Here is a 23,091-nt window from a genome sequence, read left to right as displayed (position 1 = left end):
AAAATCACTAGTTAGGTACTATACAAATACATGTATAAACACACACATACAACAATTAAGTAAAATAAACTTCATTTGATTAATTAGCATTTCTATTAAATTCTATATATTTAAATTGAAACTGATTAAACCGCACTAATTACTGTAAAATTACAAATTGAAAATACTACATACAAGATATATTAACCAACTAGATATTAATTCATTTTTTAATAGAAAAGGGACATTGGTTGCAGTTTAATAACTACAGTTAACATTGAAAATATTCTTTATTAGTGGACATTTTCTTTTACTTGGATCTCGGCTAAAACTTATACAGATAATTTCATAATTAATTATTGAACATTTTGCCAAGATACTAACAATGCTACTACTTTGAAATGTTCTTTATTCAAAAATATTATATAAAAATAATTTCTAAAAAGCTGTATTTCAACATTTCTCCTAAAATTTTCTCTATAAAAACTTTTAGACATTCTGGTCAAAGCATTTTTTTTTTTACCACTAAAAAAATTAGGTACTCTTGTACTCTTACGATCAATATTTACTACGTATATTGTAAAATTTCCATGTCTACCTTTTATTATTCTAATACTTTATGGCATCTTACCCATAAATCTCTGTTACCACCAAGCAGATTTTATTTAATACTGATAGCTTTCAAACCAACAAAAAAACAAAACTACTATATTTTCACTCTAATCAAAAATCAATTTCAATCTTGTATTGATACCAATCAATCGTAAATCTCTCAATATTGTTACACTAGGAATTAATTTAATGGATCGACTGTCACCAATTTAAAATTGAATATTTTTCAAAAATTTTTTTACAAATACTCCCAGTCTAGTCATCAATCGACATGTACCAACTTTCACTCTACTCACAGACTCGAACTCTCAGTGTACTTACAAAGTTATACCTACTTAAAGAGGAAACAAAATATTTGCCTATCTAACTGTAAAGCACCAACTGAACGCGAGTGCACAGTCTTATTTAGGAAAGTCTTTAGAATCATTCATGGACTGGCCCTTTTTCCGTGGTAACTGCAACGTAATAGGTTGAACATCCTGAACTTTTCTGGGCCCCTGATTCGAACTGCGAAACGTAATCTTCAGATTGGGTACGTGCTGTTCGCCTGCCCAATCAAAATTGAAAATCGGTGTTTCCGGGTGTAGCTCAGAGTCTGGAGTGTCGACCGGTGTAGTTGGCGTAGCTACATACGGGCTAAGTTCCTGATGAACCACATCTGGCACCCTTTGCAAGGTATCCGACCAAACTGGGCTCGAGTTCCAGTGTTCCATAGATAGCTCCGAAGGATCTGCTGTCGACCCTGTTACGGACGCTGATAACGCCTTACCCGGAAGTCGTTTGTGGCTGTTGTTCCTTTCGTTACAACAGTATTCCTTATCTAAGTCCGTGATATAATACTTGGGCGATAATGTGTCCATGCTGTATTGACCATGGCATTGGATAAACTTTGCGCGATAACCGCTCAAATTCAATGAATTTTTATGATGCGTTTTGTACCTATCGGTGAACTGACTAAGCGCATAATGGCCATGTTGAATGTTCACGTGCACGTTCCTGTTTTCATGCTCGCTACTGCTGATCGACATATCAACTGGTTCCGCATCTTCTCGTGGATTTCTCGCTGCGTAATCCTTCAGCTGCGTCTTCGACGAATTGTGCAGATCTTGCTCAGAATTTCGTATGTCGGGAGAATGTTGCGTATCGTTGTTATGTGCGTGGGACAAGGAACGAGTGTAATCTTGCTGTTGATTACTTTGGCTGCCGGTAGCGTATGGCACATTGCGGTTCTGACTTCCAGAGCAGATGGTGTAGGTAAATTTAGTTTGGGACGAATACTGGTACAGCCAGGAACTTGAGCGCATTACTTCCGCTTCCCTGTCACTGTAATAGTGCGTTACACCAAACACGCTTTTAGCTTATCATCTTTACTTAATCAATAATTACTTTATGCTAATATTAGTTACTTAATTTATAAGAAAAATAGTGGCTAATGCGTTGCAAATCGTTTCTAACATTCGTTATTATGCCCAATATGAAGAGGAGAAAGCGGAGATTGGAATTGGAAATAAAAGTTTTAAATGTGAAAAACGCACTTCAAAACTTGGTTTGTGCACACAATGATAGGATGTTGACATTCTTCGGAAGTGTCTTTGACTTGTAAAACGCAATGTACCCAGAACCACCGTCCAGAACGGCTTTGCAGTCTCAACAATGCGGTTGCAGAGCGTTCTTGATCAGACTGAATAACTGAAACAATCGTGGATGATATCAAATGCTTTAAATATTAATTTTGTTTTTGAATTAGCGCCCGTTTCGTATTCTCTAAGTTAAAAAAAAAGAAAAGAAAAAAAAAAGGAAACATAAATTGAACTGTTTTGAAATTTTCTTTTTGAACGTACCAGTTTGATGTTTGCAATATGCTGTCCGTATCGAATCCCAATGTAACAAATTATACCATGACATATTCACTAATTCGTTGCGGGTATATTCCAAATGGCTTTCAGCCCTGAAAAATTGGTAATAAGAAGTTTTAATTTTCGAAAGTTTCAAAATTTTTCATATTTTTCAAACAAAAGAAATAAAAATGTTACGTTTTATCGATATGAAGATACTTCATATCCATAGAGTGAATGGTGGTGAAAATATTTGTCGCACCCTGCACGATACTTTCTCTAGTTTCCGGTAAAACAACGGGTGTGCAGGAAGCAAGGAAAACAAATTCATTTCGATTACAAACGGGAACGAAAGGTAAAAAATGGCCTTCAACTAAAACCACCTACAAAAAATAACGATAAAACTACACGTACGAGCAACATATACATTACGAAAAAGATAATACATATTATAATCAAAGAAAAACAATAGTTAAAAATATATAATTGTCGGGATAACACGAAATAAGAATAAAACGAGAGAAGAGAGAAGGGAAAATTGGTTAAATGTTCAATTCAATTAAATAGAAAATTTACTTTTTGATCGCCGAAACGAAGCTGCCTCCGAGAATTCCTGGATACGTTGATCCGGCAAAGAAACAATCTCCTATCGCTTGGAATTGGACTATTTCTAGATAATTGATTTTGTACAACCATGTGATCTTGCTTGTCTATTACGTCGTAAACACTATCCCCGTGGATAAGCAAATCCTCCTAAAATACATTGCACAATGTAGGACAGAATGAAATTTCATTCCTCCAAATCCATTATTATACAAAGGCAATTTTTTTTTAAACATCTGTCCTAATGAATTCTTGGTATGATCGATTACCATAATTTCTGTGTCTTTGCAATTACTTTACCATTGAGTGTCCAAGATATTCTGCCGCATTTTCCGATATATACAACAGTTTCCCTTGTTGAGTCATCATCATTATAAATCCGGACATGGCCTGAAAAATTGCATGCATTGTATGGCCAACATTTGTACCGTAGCAACTAACGGTCAAGAATACAATGCGATATCATGATAAACAATATTACTTTTGAAAATCCAATGTTAGGGGTCGGGATATTCGAAGAGTCGGACGGACAGTTTTTCAAGGCTGAAACAAAAAAAAATACGATCAACATATTACTCAATGTTCAATAACGTTGCAACAACATTTATTGCGATATTCAAGAATAATCTATGAAACTAGATCGGTATTTCTAGGACTCTTGCTTTATTATTCATAAACATATCATCTTAAAACTTTTCTAAATGTAAAATCCTCTTTATCTCGGTAAAACGGTCTCTTATACGCGAACAAAGGATAACGAATAATAAATTAAGTAATGAAATCTCAATAGATAATATCGTCAATGTCAAATCGAAATTTTTCAATTACACCAATTAGAATTGAAAAAAAAAAATGACACGATCAAACACAATAATTATCTCAAGTCGAATGTTATTATTCCTTTTCTCAGAAACCCTCAACTAATTGCAAGATATGACTTCTCAAAGTACGTCGAGCTTTATCGATACACGATAGAAAATGATCTTCGTTCACTACGAGAAATAATAATCGTGATCGATGGAAATTCATCGGGACGAAAAGGGAATGGCGGAAAATTCATTGAATCGGCGCGTTTTCCATGGTCGTCCCGGGGGGAAAGAAAGAACACTGGAGAAAGAAAAAAGGAGCGAGAAAGAGGAGAGGGAAAGAAGCGTATGCTAATGCAGCACGGGTACGTTTACAAACGGCGCTACACGGGACTATAGTATCGAATACTGTGAAACAATGAGTATGTAGGAGAGAAAGAAAGAACGACGGAGAGCGGAGAGACGATACAGAGGGAGTATGGGTTACAGGAGCGTGAGAGTGTTGTTGCAAAGGCCGACAGGTCAGCGGATCACCCGGAACTCGCGCTTAGACTCCGCTGAGTTTGAATGTACGCCGATCTTACCTTCTTGCCTTACCTACCTCCCTACCTTTTACCTATATATTACTCTCTACGCTTGCACAACGGAGATGCCCGAAGTTTTTGATCCTCGAACGAACCGTTTAATATTCTTGTCAAACGGCCGTATACTCTTATATTCCGGCCAAGTTTCGACTTGATAATACAATTACCGAGAGAAACCACGAAACTTCCCTGTTAGAAATTACGATACTCCTTGTTACTTCTTGTTAGAGATTACGCTTATTATTGTGATTGTGAATACTTGCAGGAATGGATATTGTAGCTATACAGCGGATTTTTATGCGTCTTTGGCGGAAATGAACGATCAAAAATGTGTGGAACGTATATGATACAACAATTCGCCAAGTGACACCGGTAAACAAACGTTTGCTAAAATTTTTATTCCTAGATCGTTGATTTCTCGATTTGAGAAACAATCGATTGAAATTGATAGCAATGGAATTATGTTGTTTTGATTTAAAAAATTATTGAATAATTCACATTTGGATAATATCAGTGAAATAAAAGATAATTCTTTTAGTTTACCGTTTTTAACAATACAGATAGAAACTGTCTCAAAAGTAATGCAAAAGTGGTACAACTGAGAAATTATGGAGACGCAGGGGGTGAATAATAATGAATAATTGTTTAGATAATATGGAACCGGTGTTGCAAAATTGACTATATATAAATCATACTGAACGATATAACGAACGATTTATGAAGTGTAATTACAATTTAACAGCCTGAGTCATTAATAATTCATCGTTTTGAAGATAATTTCGTCACAGACATTAATTTAAATATGAAATTATGAATAATTTAAAACATTACGTTCTATATTCGCGAAGAACATTTAAAAACACTGTTTTCGCATAATTCGCATAATTTCTAAATTTTCAAAAACAACTGCGCTACCCGACAATACACTTTCGGTCATTACAATTATCTAGCTTGATACCACCTTGAAATAGCTAATACAGTTACTGATATTTTGATAGTGGTTTTTGCGGTGACGTACAGGTCTACTGGAAGACGGAGAATGTAAAAATTAAAACGACAAGCGTCTCGCCATGAAACAAAGGCATAGCGTTCACTGTACAGCAAGTATACGCAAAAGCATTCGTAATTTTTTTATCTTCTCGTTCAACAACTCTCAAATATTTATCACAACCTTACTTGTTTCACGCATAACAAAATTCCTTGTGATATCAGAGAGAAATAAAAAAAAAAATGTATTTCAAATATTATGCATAAAATAATGATTACTGTGACATTTAGATGATTTTTCTCTGTCGATACGACCATAAATTTGATCTAACTTAAATTATTTAATTATTAAAACAGAAGAAACAATATCCCCTTACACAGATGATACACTATAATCTATGATTCATAATCATCGTACGATTTATAATGATTTATGAAAGAGTCAATGGTGCTATTCATAAAATCGTAAAATGTCAAAGATACATATGTATTAGATATAAATACTTTGACGAAGTTTTCTATGATACACTGTTATGAAGTAGAGATTAAATCACTGAAGATCGAAAATACAGCATTCATTGCTCCTTTATGAATCATTTAAATTAGACAAAGAAGGATGCAACGATATAAAGACCTTTTTCACAAAACTTAAGACTTTTGCATTTAATCCCTATGCCAATGTTATTTTAGTATAATACATATTTATTATTACCTCATAATTTTTAACAATATTGAAGCATAGAATTTTTATATTTTTAAACAGTGAAAACCAATGAAATAACTTTATGCGATAATCAGACATGTGAATCATGCGCTTCTTCTCTGATTCACATAACGTGTATTCAACAAATTATTAAACTAAACAAACCAGCTACTCTGTAAGGTAGGTAATTCTTTCTATTTCTAATGGTACTTTGGAACTTTCTCACATCGATGAAAGATCTTATCAAAGTGATCGTGTTAAAATAAGAGATCAACTTTATTTATTTTCGCGGCATGGAGTTTTCCGGAAGCAAATATGGCGGTTGCTGAGTGAGCGTTTAAAAAGAATCATCTAAATATCACGAAAAACATAATGATCTACGTAATGGTTATGGTGTTTTACATATTGACCAAGCGCCAGGATAAACTCGACGAAAATAAACACAACATGCAAGTACCATGAAGATAGATATACATGTTAACGCATATCTAAAAATTTTTGCGAATTTCAAAATTTCGAAGCTCTTCAATTTAAAGATTTAATTAGATTTGATGCTCACCTTGTTGAAAGTAATTGGCTTTTCGAAGAAATACGCAGACCAAGGCCATAAGCTGTAGCTGGGAAAGTCTCTGACGAGTCGAGGGCGGTAATGGCAGTAAATCACGTAAGTTGGCGATTTCGGCATTTATCAGGTCCCTTCGAAGTTTGCTGGCACCTTTCGTTGATTTGCTCGCATCTATCCTTCAAGCACACACGGATGTTACTGACACGCTATGCGTATTGTACTTTCGTCGGACGGCTGATTCTACTTGTCGCGCGTTTAATACACATTTCTACTAGTTTTAAACGACTCCTTACGAACAACGAGAGATACATGTAAAAATCATAAAAAAAAAAAAAAAAAAAAAAAAAATGGAAACTCGCATCAATTGCTATGAACGTGCATTAAATTTTAAAAAGATGTTTGAAGTTATCGTTGACAAAAGTAAACCGTTATTAATCGAATATAAGACAACGCGACACGAGGAAAAAGATGACGAGTTCCTGCAAATTAGTCGAATATGATCCACGGTGCGGCGGACACCGTTATCGAAGGCGTTTGACGAAAGGGGGTAGAAATGAGAATCGACGGTCAACGCTTGAGAGATAAGCGGACGCGTTAAACATATTTTTTTTTTTCATTTGACACGTGATCGAGCATTACTTACCGATTGAACATATTTCGGTGACCAGGAGGACATTAGTAGCGGATCACTTGTAGACGACGAACGAGACATCCGGGTCGGCAGGTTCTCGCAAAACTGCAGCTACGATCTAACATCCGGGTCATAACGCGCTACTACACTGAACACGTGGATACTGGCAGAGGCTGGTTCTCCTGCCTTCTCACCTCCGCAGCCCCCCTTTTTCTCCATTGCCGCCACCACCATCGCCACCCACCTTTACCTCCCTTTCCGTCCACCAAGAATATAAAGCCATCCTCTTCCAACACGCGCAAGGTATGATAATCTCTTCCCTGTTTCGCTGTTTATATTCCCTGGTCGCTCCCACTCGTCGATTCATCTCGCTCGTTTATTTCCTTTCTCCAGTTTTTCGCTCGCTCGCACCTTCACCCCATGCTGCTACTACGGTCACGATCGAGCAGTCGTGTCCCTCTACCACCGCCATCATCGCCATCCTCGCCACCACCGTCGGCTACTGGTTGCCTGGTTTCCTGTACATGCGGTTTTGCCCGCAATCATTTGCGCAAAGTCCCGCCTCGAGAACTTTTCGGTACTTGGCTGAAAGCGCGCGCCAGGGGTAAACAATCAGAGTAGTCGGCTAAGGCTGAAATTTCTCCAAGTGGTATCAACCTTTCGGACAAGGTAAATGTTTGTACGACTCGTAGCTCGTTTTCAGAGTGTTTTTTTTGTTTTTTTTTTTTTTTTTTTTTTTCTTGTAGTTTGCAATTTGCTCTTTTGGTCAGAACGAGATACAAGGCAAAGCGTTAAGTATTGTTAAATTTATATATATATATAAAAAGGAGAAAACGATGAAATCATCTTGCATTTCCTCTTTTCTTAGATATAGTTATTTCTTTATTACATATTCCTTAATGTCAAATATCTTATATTTCATCTTGTACGTTTAAAATATTGTTTTACAAGATTATTGGCATCAGAGGCAGCTTCGTGTCAACCATTAATGATTGCACTGTGATAGACTATCGATCGAACGAATTTTCTCTCTCTTTTTTAATACTTAATTTATACCGGAGCTATATTTATTTTAATAATATTGGATAATTTTATTATCACTTATTTCCTCGTATTTCTTGACACCGTTTTTTTTTTTTTTTTTTTCTTTCTTTGCGGCAGATTAATTTACTTCGTGTAAATCGAAGTAATACATTCTACTCTTATTTCACAAGCACATTCCTTGCAAGAAATTACATTGCTCGAAATAATTCGAATAACACTGTTGACATCGGTAATGATTAAGCGTACATATTTAGTTTTTATTTTATGATTTAGAAAGGTAGTCCCTTAATTATTTTGAGCAGTACAGATAGTTGTTGATCTTTATATTAATTGGTTCATTCGACAGTCAAAAATCATACTTAAGCTTAAAGCTACAGTCAGAACGGAATATTACGGCTCGCGAAATTTCTGAATCAAATATGATTTGTTATATATGTGAGACTCTTTTCATTCACTTTCCAAATTATTAACGGTTTAAATTATCACCTTTTCCTCTAAACTATAATTATAACTTCTAATTTATAAACATATGAAATCAATACCGTCCATCAACATAATTTTATTATCTTGTTTACGTCAGTAAAATAAAATATTTTGTTCCTTTAGAATAGATAAAATTCTGAACTCACTAATGAATCATATGCACACAAATGATCGTATGATACACGTTAAGAATCATATCCTTTTTGTCTCAGAAATTTCTCGTTTTAAATTATCTAAAGGTAATTAAGAGAATCTAAGGAAGCACCCTGTACATTTTCATTCTTCGAATAATTAAATTATAAATAAAGTAATAAAGAAATCCTTATACATAAAGAGATAAATTTACGTGCGAGTGAAACTTACTGATAAAGTTGCGACAGATTATAATAAAATTATTATTTTTCATGTAATTGTCAACTGTTTGTAAAAATATTGTATGAAAAACGTTTTACTATTATGTATGAAGTAGTTGCTTATAATTTTATAGTGGCTATAATCGAATTACATCATTTAATTCTCTTCTATTCGACCTGTATTCTAAACTTTTCGTTTCCTTGTTTCTTTACCAGTTTTTCTCTCCTTATTCGCAATAATCTGAGATTTAAATGCGAAACAATTTTTATCAACCTTTGGTCGATTTTCCATATGAAATATTTCCGCTAATACTAAACATTCGATGAAATCGAACTCATTAATGCATAGCATAATTTCAATGTTGCTTAAATTGTTAATATCATTACGACAGAATATATAGCACGGTTTTCGAACTTTATCTATAATATATTATTTTTTTATATTTGCTAAAAATTAATATACATCTCAAAATATAACTGCAGGTCCAATAATTATTGCAAATTGTATGTTTTGGTAATATGAGAGTCAATTATATGTCGATTATAGAAATTATATGTCGATTATATGTCAATATAGAAAAAATAACTTTTTTTAATTTAACAAATAATAAATTAAATAATTATAAAAATAAAATATCTTTTAATCTGAAAATTTCTGCGGGCCTTCATAAAATTCTTCAATTCTAAAAATATTGAAACAAAAGGTAGTTGTTGGACCACAATGTGTTATGATAATGAAGTTGTATTAATATTTGACTACATATATTTCAGATAAAATTCTTCGACGTTACAGTTTATTAACCATGCCTAGGTCGCAGTAAATGAACTTACGAATTACGTATTGACGGGCTATAAATCAGTATTTTTCATAATGCATGCATATATAGAATGAGGCACTTAATACGCGCAATATGGTAAATGTGATACTTTCTGATACAAAATATTTGTTTCCATAAAAGTTGTAAGCTTCAACGTTGTGACGAATAAATTTCTTTTTCAAATTAAATACATGTAAGATGATTCTTTGAACATTGATTTAAATATTAATTTGTTACTCTGTTCGAATTTCTTTAATTTCAAATGATTTCCATTTATTTATAAATGCAAAATATATTTCAATTTTAATCTTTCATTCTTCTTATTAATAAAAACGATGAAAATAAATAAAAAAAATCATTTAAGAGCCAAATATACAAATATGGAACAGAATAACAGGAAAGTAAATTTACGTTTGATTTACAGCGGAATTGAACGCGCGTGTTGAGAATACAAATATTTCTAGCATATTGTATATTGTATCTATTTTATTGTAATTTACATTCACGTGTGACTATTCGTTGAATTTTACTAAATCAATTATAGCTTGGAACACGTAACAACTGTGAATAGCATTCTTAAAGAATTTATCGTAATTTTATTCTAGTTCAAGATATTATGCTAAAGACAACTGAACAAGTGCAGATTAATTATGAGGAAAGGAATTGAATAAATAAAACGCGTTAAGTGACTCACGCTGTACATGTACAAGACATTTAAAACAGTTTGTTACGAAAAATATATGTTGTGTGTTTTATTTTTTTATTCTTTATATTTTATTCTTTACGCTTTATATTCTACTCTTTAATATTAAACAAACTTCAAACATTTCATTATAGACGACGTATCATCAAAATCATATTTTAAGAACGTAAAGAAAATATTATTTATATACTAGAATCATATTTTTTAATAGATAATATATGAATTCTATTTGTATTGCTTTATTCGAGTGCTTGTACAAAATTTAAAATGTTTGAAATAATACGCTTTAACATTTTCAAATTATATGTAACGAAATAAATAGTAAAATATATAATTTGATGCAGCCGAAGTGATTGTTCTTTTTCTTTCTTTTATTATATTAAATCCAACAAAAAAGTATATTAATAATAATAAAAGAAATGATAACATTTTAGTCATCATTATCGCTTCAGTACGATTTTTGTATTTCAGTATCTTTTTTAAGTTTCTCTGAACTAAATATTTGAAAAATACTTCGCATATTAAAATTACGTAAAACACTTTGCACAAATAACTTTTATCAAATTATATAATTATTTATATGAATGAATAATCATCGAAAAAGTTGATGAAACATTATAGAATTTCTGAAAGAAACGTATTACTTCTAATTTCTTTATTTTTTAATATTTGCATTGAACATGTGCAGCTAGCAATTAATTAGAAATTACTTGTGTCTCTGTTATTTGCATTTCATATTTATCCATTGCCACACTTGTGCAACTGTATATTCAAAGAGATTGAAAATTATATAGTAATTAAAAATTTATAAACTGCTTTCTTTCTCCATTTCATGTGATCAAATTAAATCTCTAATGATTGAATACAATTGTACATACATATGTATAAGCTTTATATACAAATATTTGTGTTCTAAAATAAAGTTCGAAATTGAAATCAATTTTCCCGAATTAATTGAAACCTTTTAAATAACCTTAAAAGTATAATCGTTCATTTACATTGTTTCTTCTGTGACTGTGTATATAATCTATTACACAGAAATCAAACAAAAAAGCAAATGAAATGCAATTGAAACATGCCATTTTGTTAGTTATAGACACTAACGAAAATTAAGAAATGACAAAGCCAATATAAGAATATTATTATTTATGATTCAGCTAATTCTCTACTGTCCTCGTCCCACTCTGTAAAACTAGTTTTAATTTGCTTGTTATTCTTTTCCACTTCTTGCTCTCCTTCAACATGCTCTTCCTCGATAATCATAACTGATTCCTGCGACTCGCCCACACTGTTACTTTGTTCGCTGCATTGCTCATCATATTCCACTATTTCTGTCTGCTCTTCCACATATTGTATAACTTCTTCTACCTGATCAGAACTGCATTCCTCCAATATTTCCGATTGTTCGACTTGCATATCTTCCTCCATCACTTTCTCTTCAACCTCTTCAACCACTTCCTCTACTATCTCCTCAGTCTCTTCTGTAAGTTCTTCCGACTGATAACTGTCGTATGTTTGTCTTTCCACTTCTTCATTTCCATGAATATAAACGATCATTCCATCCTCTGTACCTTGCATTACGATTTGCTCGTTATCTGTAATATTTAGTTGTTGTGGCTGTTGTGGCTGTTGCTCGTTCTCCTGCTGCTGGTAGTTATCGTTATCAATTAACATTATCATATGCTGTCCATCTAACTCGTGTGTGTTGTAAGTCATTTCGTGCGAGATATTATTTAACTGCATCTCCGGTATGTATTCCGATACATTCGACGTTCCATCCTGAGATTCCGCAGGAACGCTATCTCCAACACTTAAAGAAGTCGCTATACCACTAGCCACGTGACTCAAGGCTTCTGCTTCCGAGGAAGGCTCTAAAGGAATCGGTGGCACAGATGCTGATGCTGCCTCCGGATCGCGCAAACCTTTGTGCGCGCAATCGAGATGAACTTGCAAATTTGTTGCTCGTACAAAAAATTTACCGCAATGATTACAACGATGACCCTTTTCTTTGCCATCGGTTAAATTTCCATGACCTGAATTAATTTCATGGGTTGTTAATTCATTAACGTCTTTGAACGTTTGTGAACATTGCATACACTGAATTTCTTCAGCCGTTGACGAATGTTGACGCGGCGTTGGTCGATGATTATGATTAATCTGATGCCTCACCAAAAGCGTCTCTGACAATGCCACATAAGAACAGGCCTGACATTTTGGGAAACACATGCTTTTCGGAGGAGGCACATTGTGTTTTGTATAAAGATGATACATCAAAATATTTCGTTTGGTTGCCTTATAACCACAATGCTCACAAACTCGCGGATCGAATTTTTCTTCGTGCACATCTTGCATGTGTCTTCTGTACATGTAGTAGTTTGTGTACTCCTCTTCTAAATCACATTTGTTACATTTCCATGGCCCGGTCTCGCCATCCACGCTACCATTACTCTTTGTCTCGGTTTCTTCGCTGCTGTTACTTGACATCAGGTGGTCAGATTTCAAAACTACGTAAGAGACTTTCGTTTTGCTCGTTGAATTGCTATCCGAAGATTTTGCTTCTTTCTGCATGATTTTCAAACGTATATTCTTGCTATTTTTCACCAAATGTGGGTATTTCTTCAACACTTCTCGAATAATTTTCGCGTGATTGTTGATCGAATCCTCCGAGTTCGTTCGGTAAGATGATTTCCCTTTTTCCATATTTTCTTTCTCTTCGAGATCAAATCGCACTCTCTTAGCTGACGGAGACTGCGTATCTTGATTCCTTTGGAAACATCTGGTCACAGACCAATCATCGTCGGAGTTCATTTCTTTCAGACTCTTCTCGTTCGGATGACCTTCGTCTTCCTCATCTTCGGTTGTATCATTTTTACTATCTCTATCTGGAGAGCATTTGCCGCTAGGCGAACTATCTCTTTTACAGTTGTCTGGCGCTTGAACGATAGGTTTTGTATTGTACGTAATATCGTCGAAAGACGAAAACACCCCAAGAGCAAACTCCTCGGCCTCAGGGAGATCAAACCGCGAAGGTCCAGGAGTTACCTCTGTAGGCCTATTTGTCGACGGCATCCCATGGAATGTTCGCATTTCATAATTAAGTGACGGCATACTTTGTGATGAATCTAATTTTCTTTTCCAAATGGGAAGCCTGAAATAAGATCGAAAGTACACATAAGATCGAAAAGTCATGTAACTAAATTGTCTTTAATTTATATGAAATATACTTACTTTTTACCTGGTAATGGCTGATTTGATTGACTTGAAGGTGAAATGGAAGTAGTTGTTGGTTTTGTGTTAGATGTTGAAGGTTTAGAAACTGCTACTACTGGTCGGGTGTTACATTTCACTGTATGTTCATTTTGCAGAGAAGCAGTATTAAATTGTGCATCAAGTAATTTAGTTAAAACAGTCATGTTCATTTTCTGTGCAGTACGATACAAAGCATGTTGCTCAGAAGTCCAATACTCTAACTGACCAGTGTACATAAAGCTATAAAAATATTATAATGTATATGAACATTATACATGTAATAATTTTCATGTACCAGATAGACTGTGTAGTAATAAAATCTACCTTATAATTGACTTCACGCATTCATATGGCATATCTGATGGCATAATTATTATGCCATCAAAATTTTCATCTTTTTCTTTTTGCTCACGCTCTAGTTGCATAAAATAATCTGTACATGTTGTTACAACTAAACGATGAGCCTAGAATCAAAAATTTTGTTACACTAAATAATAAATAAATATTTAATTAATATAATTTACAATATACATGTATAAAATTAATACCTGAACAGTGATATCACTGGTGGGAAATTTGATTGTAAGATCAAGTAATTCTTCTTCAAAATAAAGTTGTTGAAGTCTTTGAAGAAAGAAAGTTCCCCAGTTATCTACCTTCACTTGCTTTAATCCCCGTGAAGGAACTTGTTTTTCTTGATTTGCTATTTCCATTGTATACCTGTTTATTATTAATTAAAAGATCTTTTGTTAATATTTTTTGTAAAAAAATAATTAAAATACTAAAAATTTTCAATATTTTTTAATATTATCTTCCAACAAAATAATGATAGAGTTAATAGTAAAAATTAGGTATTAAAAGAAATATATACAGTATAATTTCAAAAGAAATAATTTTATTACCAAAATATGTTACACTTATAAGAAAATTAGACTTTCATATTAATCAATTAGACATTAACAAATTATATTAAGTTTTCTTACCTGGTACTACTAGTTTAACTGTTTATTATATCTATTTATACTGATAACCCAAGTGCACCAAATCCTGTAAAAACAAAAAAATAAAGAATATTACAACCTTGATCTTTGAAATTAGATTATAAGATATTGAACTATGCTTCTATTCTGTGATGAAAGAGGAATTTCAAATTTCTTCAACTGCATTCCTCATAAATATCAGACGTTAATTGCTAATTACAATATTGAGCAGTATCATGAGAAAAAGAATTATTTACACTACACATGCTATTTCATAGGCTACAAATATTACTTAACATTCCTGAGAATAATTTCTTCGTACTTGTGATTCAAATGCCATACAATCCATGTCACAAAAAAGTGAAATTATGCCTCAATTAAGTACCTAGTAGCGACTTAACCTGATTGGTTTCTAAAAATCAAAAGTTTCATATCTAATATTATAATAATAACGCATCAACGGGATCCATTGACATCGGAATATGGTTCTGTGACTTACAGAAGTGTACTAGCGTGAAAATGCTTTTAACACATAACATATATCACTGTATACAAATTGTTGGTATCGCTTTGGTATTCAATTAGACTAAAATATTGTAAAAGGAAGAATGCCATGCAAATAAAACAAACTGAAAGAGACTTTCGACGAAACTATCAGCGTATACTTTGTGGAACGCTGAAAAACGGAAGTTTAATAATGATGCACATCTTCCTTTTACGATTATAGTCAGGCATATTAATGGTTATTTCGAATATATACAAATTCAAAATACTCTGTGGATGTATTGCACGTACCTATTTAACAATATTTCAATATTCCACTCAGCTCCATCTCTTATAAATTTCCTTAGTACACAAGTAATATTGAACATTCCATTGTGTATCACGACTCACAGATGGAGTTATACGCATCGACCACGGGAACAGGATATAGAGATACATTCAACTACGAAATTATAAATCGCTACTATAAACTATAATAGTTCATATTTTACAATATTATAATAAAAGAGAAATGTGTTTCCTTACACATATGATTCCATACGATGAAGGTAGTAAACGATCTATATGGAAAAAGTATGATTAATTTCATATATTTAGATCGAATTTAAAGAACGAACTACGAATATTGATAATACGAACCTACGGTGAAAAGGTAGACATTAGTAATTTTAAATATTTTAAATGATCAATTGAATTTGTTGATAAAAAGTTTTTATATATGCCCAACAAAATATTAAAGATTTATTGCGCCTTTTGATCCAATAAAAATTGTTATACGAATAGAACAACCTGTTCTTCGAATCCCCTCGATGTAATTAAGTTTTCCTAAAACCATTGAAACTTCATCCATGGTTAATGTTTTGAAAACAAATTCTAGGGAATTTACGTAATGTTGAAACTGAAACTATATTCTAATGCATGCACCATTTTTTAATAAAATAAATTATACAAGAAACGAGAACAGATGTAATGTTAACTTTTTGTAACTGCTCACGATATCATGAGTGGAATGTATGAAACATCAATTGGTATCGATAAACATCGATGATTAAACATACAAGGACTCCGATAGAAAATATAAAGTGATCTTTTGCACAAGAGATGACCGCACATATGCATTTTAAAAGCTGTCATTGGATGCTACCATTTGTTTCTTATTGTTTTTATAAAAATGGTTTTACCCCTTTTCAGAATTTTACAATTTAAGAAGAATGGGGAACAGAATATTTAAATTTAATGAAACTTGTTTTTGAAAAGGAAGAGAGGCAGGAATTTAAATAAACTTTTGTAAGTAAGCATGATGTAGCAATACCATGTGCAATATCATTCATTTTGTAAAATTAATTTTTCTACGTTTTAAGGATATAATTTATAACAAAAGAAATACTTTTATTCAATAGGTTTTGTAGAATGATGAGGTTGAATTTTAAAACAGTATTACTTATAATAGTAGTAGCAGTGTTAAGTTCAATATTGACATCATGGAATAATTGTGGCAGCCCATCATTTTTTAAAGGCGCTGATTGGAAATCGAAATTTCAGCATAGAGTAAGTAAATATCACAGTTTAAACATACATAGATTTAGTAAGTATTAAAGTGAATAAAAAATTCATACAGTGACAATATTTATTATATATTGCTATTTTCTCTTTTTGTTTATAAAAAAGGACCGAGTAAACTTAGAAACTGGATATCAAGAGATAGATTGTCATATAAATGGCGATTATTCCATTGGATGCCGTAAAGAAGGAGATGAAGTTTACATACCATTTTCATTTATTCATAAATATTTTGAGGTAAGTAATAAAAGTACATTAGCTATTTAATTGCAGTTAAATACTAATATGTTTAAAATACGTCAGATTTATGGAAAGTTAGCTACCTATGATGGACTAGAAAGATTTGAATGGTTGCACAGTTATTCAAAAATTGTTAATCCTAAAGGGAAATATGATCCCCGAGGAGTGTTTATGACCTTTGAGAATTATAATGTTGAAGTTCGAGAACGTGTTAAATGCATTAGTGGAAATGATGGAGTACCAATATCCACTCAATGGGAGAGTCAAGGATATTACTATCCTACACAAATTGCTCAATTTGGACTATCACATTACAGTAAAAATTTGACAGAACCAGAGCCTCACAGAAAGATAATCGAGGACTCTGATAAAGTTAAAAGAGAATGGATTATACCTCAAGGATCTATCGCGTCTAGAGTATTTGATAAACATGTTAACAGTCATGTAATGAAATTTGCAACACCAGAAACCAGTACTTCTGGTATTACTTTGAAGTTAGACCATGTACTAGATTTTGTACTGAAATGGGATTTTAATATTAAAGATAATGGAAGCATTATGATCACATTGCAATCTAGAGAGAGAAAGGAAATATATTACCTTCATTATGTTACTACTAACATAGTACTACATACATATAACAATCACGTTTATTACGGAATTGGTCAAATTAATCATCAGTGGAAAAGATTTACTAGAGATTTAGTTATAGATTTACAAAAAGGTTTATATTTAAATGATAAGAACAAGAAGAAAATGTCCCGTTCAAAATTAAAAGTAATATATAAATATAAAAATTACCGTAAAATAATTAAAAAATTAGTAACGAAGATGAATTATTTTACAGATTGTGAAAATTACATTGTACGGATCGGGAATGATCGACAATGTGACATTATCTACAAGTGAACACATGGAGCAATTTTATGATGCAGCTAGATGGTTTGTTAGCAATCAGAACATTAGTTCTGGTGGATGGGCAAACCCTGTTAGAAGAAAAGTAGCATCAGGAATGGCTACTCTCGAGCCTGGATGGTATTTTAGTTTGATAAATTGTTGAATTTTTACAAATATCATCGCGCAATAGTTTTTTTAAATGTATACTTTTTTTACATAAACATAGGTATTCTAGTATGGGTCAAGGACATGCAATTTCTGTGTTAGCACGAGCGTATTATCATTCTGGTGAAGAAAAATATTTGCAAGCTGCTATTAGAGGTTTGCAACCTTTTAAGCTATCCTCTAGTAAAGGTGGAGTAGCTGCGATATTTTTAAATAAATACGTGTGGTACGAAGAATACCCAACAACACCTTCTTCATTTATACTTAATGGATTTATCTATTCTTTAATTGGTTTGTACGATCTGAAAAGTATAGCAACAGGTAAAGATGCTGAAGAGGCATCCCACCTTTTTAACCAGGGTATGACATCGCTGAAGAACATGTTAACGCTATACGATACAGGTTCTGGTACTACATATGATTTACGTCATTTTACATTAAAAACTGCTCCAAATTTAGCTAGGTGGGATTATCATTCAACTCATGTTAATCAGCTTCTTCTTCTAAATTCAATTGATAACGATCCGATTTTTACTACTACAGCAGAACGATGGATAGGTTATATGAATGGTAAGAGAGCTGCACATAATTAACTTCCTTTCTTTTAAACTGACTGATCTTACATTTGTATTTTACATTTTAACTTATTAATATTTAATATTTCATTTTTTCCGCTCTCATTTTGTATAATATTTTTTGTAAATAATTTTGGATAGTCACAGAATAAAGTGGACCAAACTGTACTTATCTTTTTGTGTAATTATTATACGAAAACAGTTACAATCAAATTTGTAATATTTGTTTGTAAATTAGAATACGGCAATATGATACGTATGTACTTGGTTATCCCATCATAGTATCATAGTAAAATAGAAAATTTAGTATTCTATAATTAAAATTGTATTTAAAGGCAAACGTATTATTACATTTGAAAGTAGTTTATTTAATTTAATTATAAAGAGTAAGATTTTCATTTCGAATAATTTTAAAAATTTAGATTAATATTTATGTACTTTTATGTAAATTTTGTACTTAAAGAATTAAATCTAATCTGTTTTATAAAATGTACATTTTTTTAAATTTAAATGTTATGTATTATGTTACAAAATTAAATTAAATACTTCTTTTGATTATTTACTTTCATAAAATACATGTATTAAGATAAATTTAATATCTTTAATACGCGTTATTTAGATAAAATAAGAAATTGTTTCAAATAAAAATGTAATAAATGTTAACATTTTTGTATATACTATATTGCTTTTATATGAAGTTTTATTAGAATTTATAAATGTAACTTTAATAAATAAAATGTAAAATTATTTTATTCTTGATTACGTTTAATAAATTATTTACCATTTCGATACGTAATGAAGAATAAAACATTTCATATTTTGAATTTATACTTATGATTTATTTTACTATCTGTTACATTGGTACTACTGATAACTAAGTTCATGGTATATTATAGTTATGGTATAAACTACATTCTCACAAAAATTACAATAATTTTAATATGTATGCAAAAATTGGTATTATATGACGTATAAATAATTGTGATATTTTTGTAAGTATAATTTAAAAAATGTAAACTATTGCCATTAATCACCTTCATGACTTAATTTCCAATGTAATAGCTTTTTAAATATAACAAAAGAAATATCTTTGCATATAAGGATTAAATATTAGTATAAGATGAAATGTATTGTTGAATATAAATATTTTTACAAGTGAAAGGAATAAATAAAATAAACAAATTTATAGGATTTCACTTTATAATTTTTTTTTCATTCCTATATTTCAGATTAAGTTAAAGATAGGTTAAGGATAAATAATAATAGAGATTTAATAAATAAAAATGAGTGGTGGAGTGGTACCAAGTAAATCAACAGTTTATGTTTCAAATTTACCTTTTTCATTAACAAATAATGACATACATCAACTTTTACAGAATTATGGAAAAATTGTAAAGTAAGTTATGAAATTTATGTAGCTAATTTTTGAATTATTTATAATTTTATTAAATATGTGTTAAAAATACTTAGTTCCTTTTTTTATAAAATATAAAATATATTCCACTTATCCTGATATCTCTCTTAAAAATTGTAATTTACTAAGTGTTTAATCATTATTTCAATTGAATTTTATTAGATATTAAATTCTTTTTTGTGTTTTAATATTTGACAAAAAATTTTAATAAACCAAGAGAATGAGATTTTTTTCATATCATGATAGTATTTTTGTTTACTTGCCTATAGAGTGACAGTAATGAAAGACAAAATCACCAGAAAAAGTCGAGGTGTTGCATTTATATTATTTCTTACTCCAGAAGATGCTATTACCTGTGCTAAAAATTTAAATAATACAGAGGTAAATTGGAATTTGCTTCACATAATATTATTCTCTACATATCTTACTATAAATTATCTTTTAACAGATAGGTGGTCGTACTGTAAAGAGTTCCATAGCAGTAGATAATGGAAGGAGCACTGAATTTATACGTCGCAGAGACTATCCAGATAAATCCCAATGTTATGAATGTGGAGAAGAAGGACATTTATCATACAATTGTAGAAATAATACATTAGGACCAAGAAATCCACCACTAAAGAAGATTAGACTAAGAAAAAAGCAGAAAGCTAATACTCAGCAAACAAGTGATTTTAATAAAAATAGTGATGATGAATCAGCAGAAGATAATTGGGATGAAGAAGTAGAAACATTAAGTGCTGCTATTGCATTAGAGGTAATATACTTTTATGTGTTATCTATAATGAAATAAAAACTTAACATACTTACTGTTATTAATCTGATTTTAGCAAAGACAAAAAGAATTAGAAAATGATCAAAGATTAGGATATAAGGGATATGAAGAAAATAGATCAATTCAAAAATCCGGAAAAAGATATAAAAAGAATCAATACTTTAGTGATGAAGAAGATTTTAGTGAATAAGATAATGTAATAAAATAATGAAAAGAAATTAAATTTATAAAGTATTATTTACATATATTATTTATAGATTTGTAAATTGACAACTCATTTATTTATGTATAAATTTATGTACAAATTAATAAATTTATCAGTAACTTTAGCTTTTAATTATTATTAGACATAACAAATGTAATTTATTTAAAATAATCATGTGTATATGTGCGTGCGTGCGTGTGTGTATGTATATCTTGATATACATCATGTTTACAATATGACAGATCTTTGTAAAACTTAATCTTCCAAGTGCTGTTTGGAGATTTTAATGTTACTATTTTCTTTGGCTTTTTCATTTTTAAATTGATGCATTTAGAACAGCAAAGATTAAATATTATTGAATTGTGACTATATTTTGATATTATACTTTGATAAAGTAAAATGCAGCGACAAATAATTTCAAAATATAACCTCAAAGTATGAAACATTCAAGTTAATTACGAATATTATGAATACTATGTCAGGTTTAGATTTATTAAGTACGTATGCTTCTGATTCCGAAGATGATGAAGTTAATGATAACGAAAAATCTAAGAAAAATTCTGAACGGTATTTATCTTGTTTTTACGATTACTCATAATTTTTCATAAATATTCAAGTATTTTGCGATTTTATTAATTGTTAGTATTACTTATAATTTGAGTAACTGTAATTTATTTATATAATTGTACATATTGAAATACTACCAATAAATTTACTTTTTATCTAAAGATTTAATGATTTGTACGAAAATATCATATGTACATTTTGCCATTTATATTTAGACTTTGAGTTTAAATTCAACATAAATGAATAAAACAGATTTTAGTAAATTAAATATTAATATTGAAAAAGAAAACGTGGAAAATAATTTTTATTATTTAGATTACCTTTACCTGGAAGCATTGTAACATGGAAAGGTGTTCCTCATCATGAAGAAGTATATGATGATTCATCACAACATGAGGGGAGAATGAGGAGTTTTAAACATGAACGTGGTAACTGGGCTACTTTAATTTATATTGATTGTTAGTATCTAAAAGAATAAATACAAAGTATTGTTTGAATTACAAGAATAAAATCATTGCAATCACCTTAAATTTCAGATGAACCCAGCGAGGATATGCTCTCATGGATGTTTTCAATTTTGGGAGAAGTGCCAATTAAATGTAATATATTTTCTGAGCAGTTTCATATTAGTTTATCAAGAACTTTAATTTTAAAGTTTCATTGGATTGAATCCTTCGTAGAAGAAACCAAGAAGTTATGTGAGCAGACAGATCAATTTAGTTTGGAGCTTTCAAATGTAAAAGCATACACTAATGAGGAAAGAACTCGTACATTTCTTGGGATAGAATGTGTTGACTATAAAGGAGTTCTTGATCATTTTGTAAGAAATGTTAATAAGTTCCTTACTGAATATGATTTACCACCTTTCTATGATGTAAGTAATCAACAAGTTGTTTTTAATAAAAGTTTTATATTTATTATTGTACTACATAAGCAATTACAAATGATTTTTCATGTTTAGGATTCCTCCTATCATATAAGTTTTTTATGGTGTCTTGGGAATGAGCTATCAATTCTAGATGATCAAATACATACTTTGACTATTAAATTAAATCAATTTTTGGTTGAGCATACAGAAACAAGATATGTACATGTTACCAAAATACATCTTAAAATTGGGAACAAATTATATGTATTTAAATTAAGATAATAAATAATTCTTAATAAAAATTCAATATAAAATATATTTTTATTTATTTAAAAAAATCTGTAAAGTAAAAATCTTGTATTGTATACATGTTTAAACTTTCTCCA

General features: G+C 31.0%; 5 protein-coding genes across 17 annotated transcripts; 3 read left to right on the top strand and 2 right to left on the bottom strand.

The window, feature by feature from the left end:
* Positions 1-250: 250 nt before the first annotated feature.
* On the bottom strand, positions 251-7,764 carry LOC122537004 (neuronal PAS domain-containing protein 4). Of its 2 annotated transcripts, none has more exons than XM_043669875.1 (9): positions 7,318-7,764; positions 6,669-6,850; positions 3,511-3,572; positions 3,330-3,419; positions 3,003-3,179; positions 2,625-2,809; positions 2,433-2,539; positions 2,127-2,280; positions 251-1,914 (listed from the first exon to the last, which is right to left on the bottom strand). In XM_043669875.1, exons 1-9 carry the CDS (start codon positions 7,326-7,328, stop codon positions 993-995), a joined length of 1,890 nt encoding a protein of 629 aa, XP_043525810.1. In that variant the 5' UTR covers positions 7,329-7,764; the 3' UTR covers positions 251-992. The 2 variants fall into 2 exon arrangements, with proteins under 2 accessions (XP_043525810.1, XP_043525818.1); XM_043669883.1 differs by having other exon boundaries at positions 6,669-6,845.
* A 3,306-nt stretch (positions 7,765-11,070) lies between these two features.
* Positions 11,071-15,845, bottom strand: LOC122536967 (centrosome-associated zinc finger protein CP190). 9 transcript variants are annotated; one of them, XM_043669832.1, is made up of 8 exons: positions 15,731-15,833; positions 15,435-15,611; positions 15,232-15,347; positions 14,939-15,002; positions 14,504-14,675; positions 14,280-14,419; positions 13,935-14,195; positions 11,071-13,854 (listed from the first exon to the last, which is right to left on the bottom strand). In XM_043669832.1, exons 5-8 carry the CDS (start codon positions 14,666-14,668, stop codon positions 11,853-11,855), a joined length of 2,568 nt encoding a protein of 855 aa, XP_043525767.1. In that variant the 5' UTR covers positions 14,669-14,675; positions 14,939-15,002; positions 15,232-15,347; positions 15,435-15,611; positions 15,731-15,833; the 3' UTR covers positions 11,071-11,852. The 9 variants fall into 9 exon arrangements, with proteins under 9 accessions (XP_043525767.1, XP_043525775.1, XP_043525801.1 ...); XM_043669840.1 differs by lacking the exon at positions 15,435-15,611 and having other exon boundaries at positions 15,731-15,838; XM_043669866.1 differs by lacking the exon at positions 15,435-15,611 and having other exon boundaries at positions 15,258-15,347; positions 15,731-15,838.
* Positions 15,846-16,340: 495 nt separating this feature from the next.
* Positions 16,341-19,044, top strand: LOC122537017 (D-glucuronyl C5-epimerase B). Of its 2 annotated transcripts, none has more exons than XM_043669895.1 (6): positions 16,341-16,726; positions 16,840-16,986; positions 17,104-17,236; positions 17,303-18,016; positions 18,087-18,274; positions 18,363-19,044. In XM_043669895.1, the coding sequence occupies exons 2-6, from the start codon at positions 16,850-16,852 to the stop codon at positions 18,892-18,894; spliced, it is 1,704 nt and encodes a 567-aa protein (XP_043525830.1). In that variant the 5' UTR covers positions 16,341-16,726; positions 16,840-16,849; the 3' UTR covers positions 18,895-19,044. The 2 variants fall into 2 exon arrangements, with proteins under 2 accessions (XP_043525830.1, XP_043525836.1); XM_043669901.1 differs by having other exon boundaries at positions 16,342-16,726; positions 16,840-16,987; positions 17,108-17,236.
* Positions 19,045-19,758: 714 nt separating this feature from the next.
* Positions 19,759-21,292, top strand: LOC122537045 (zinc finger CCHC-type and RNA-binding motif-containing protein 1-like). Of its 2 annotated transcripts, XM_043669940.1 has the most exons (5): positions 19,759-19,868; positions 20,106-20,272; positions 20,560-20,671; positions 20,739-21,047; positions 21,121-21,292. In XM_043669940.1, exons 2-5 carry the CDS (start codon positions 20,160-20,162, stop codon positions 21,253-21,255), a joined length of 669 nt encoding a protein of 222 aa, XP_043525875.1. In that variant the 5' UTR covers positions 19,759-19,868; positions 20,106-20,159; the 3' UTR covers positions 21,256-21,292. The 2 variants fall into 2 exon arrangements, with proteins under 2 accessions (XP_043525875.1, XP_043525885.1); XM_043669950.1 differs by lacking the exon at positions 20,106-20,272 and having other exon boundaries at positions 19,773-19,868.
* A 186-nt stretch (positions 21,293-21,478) lies between these two features.
* Positions 21,479-23,019, top strand: LOC122536900 (U6 snRNA phosphodiesterase). 2 transcript variants are annotated; one of them, XM_043669690.1, is made up of 4 exons: positions 21,479-21,837; positions 22,153-22,265; positions 22,374-22,711; positions 22,799-23,019. In XM_043669690.1, exons 1-4 carry the CDS (start codon positions 21,737-21,739, stop codon positions 22,985-22,987), a joined length of 741 nt encoding a protein of 246 aa, XP_043525625.1. In that variant the 5' UTR covers positions 21,479-21,736; the 3' UTR covers positions 22,988-23,019. The 2 variants fall into 2 exon arrangements, with proteins under 2 accessions (XP_043525625.1, XP_043525616.1); XM_043669681.1 differs by having other exon boundaries at positions 21,485-21,837; positions 22,153-22,295.
* Positions 23,020-23,091: the final 72 nt, after the last annotated feature.

Source organism: Frieseomelitta varia, unplaced genomic scaffold (genome assembly GCF_011392965.1).
Source record: "Frieseomelitta varia isolate USP_RPSP 00005682 unplaced genomic scaffold, Fvar_1.2 scaffold_160, whole genome shotgun sequence".
Lineage (NCBI taxonomy): Eukaryota > Metazoa > Arthropoda > Insecta > Hymenoptera > Apidae > Frieseomelitta > Frieseomelitta varia.
Note: the sequence above shows the minus strand (reverse complement) of the source record. Positions and strands in the feature narration are given on the sequence as shown.

Coding starts and splice junctions, on each gene's coding strand:
- LOC122537004 (XM_043669875.1), bottom strand. Junction 3,573..6,668: donor AGCCAATTACTTTCAACAAG/GTGAGCATCAAA, acceptor TTTTTGTTTCAG/CCTTGAAAAACTGTCCGTCC. Junction 2,540..2,624: donor TATCTTCATATCGATAAAAC/GTAACATTTTTA, acceptor CCAATTTTTCAG/GGCTGAAAGCCATTTGGAAT.
- LOC122536967 (XM_043669795.1), bottom strand. CDS start 14,668: ATGGAAATAGCAAATCAAGAAAAACAAGTTCCTTCACGGGGATTAAAG. Junction 14,196..14,279: donor TGCGTGAAGTCAATTATAAG/GTAGATTTTATT, acceptor ATATTTTTATAG/CTTTATGTACACTGGTCAGT. Junction 13,855..13,934: donor CAGCCATTACCAGGTAAAAA/GTAAGTATATTT, acceptor ATCTTATTTCAG/GCTTCCCATTTGGAAAAGAA.
- LOC122537017 (XM_043669895.1), top strand. CDS start 16,850: ATGATGAGGTTGAATTTTAAAACAGTATTACTTATAATAGTAGTAGCA. Junction 18,017..18,086: donor TGTCCCGTTCAAAATTAAAA/GTAATATATAAA, acceptor ATTATTTTACAG/ATTGTGAAAATTACATTGTA. Junction 18,275..18,362: donor GCTACTCTCGAGCCTGGATG/GTATTTTAGTTT, acceptor ACATAAACATAG/GTATTCTAGTATGGGTCAAG.
- LOC122537045 (XM_043669940.1), top strand. CDS start 20,160: ATGAGTGGTGGAGTGGTACCAAGTAAATCAACAGTTTATGTTTCAAAT. Junction 20,273..20,559: donor AATTATGGAAAAATTGTAAA/GTAAGTTATGAA, acceptor ACTTGCCTATAG/AGTGACAGTAATGAAAGACA. Junction 20,672..20,738: donor AAAATTTAAATAATACAGAG/GTAAATTGGAAT, acceptor ATCTTTTAACAG/ATAGGTGGTCGTACTGTAAA.
- LOC122536900 (XM_043669681.1), top strand. CDS start 21,737: ATGAATACTATGTCAGGTTTAGATTTATTAAGTACGTATGCTTCTGAT. Junction 22,296..22,373: donor TACTTTAATTTATATTGATT/GTTAGTATCTAA, acceptor CTTAAATTTCAG/ATGAACCCAGCGAGGATATG. Junction 22,712..22,798: donor ATTTACCACCTTTCTATGAT/GTAAGTAATCAA, acceptor TTTCATGTTTAG/GATTCCTCCTATCATATAAG.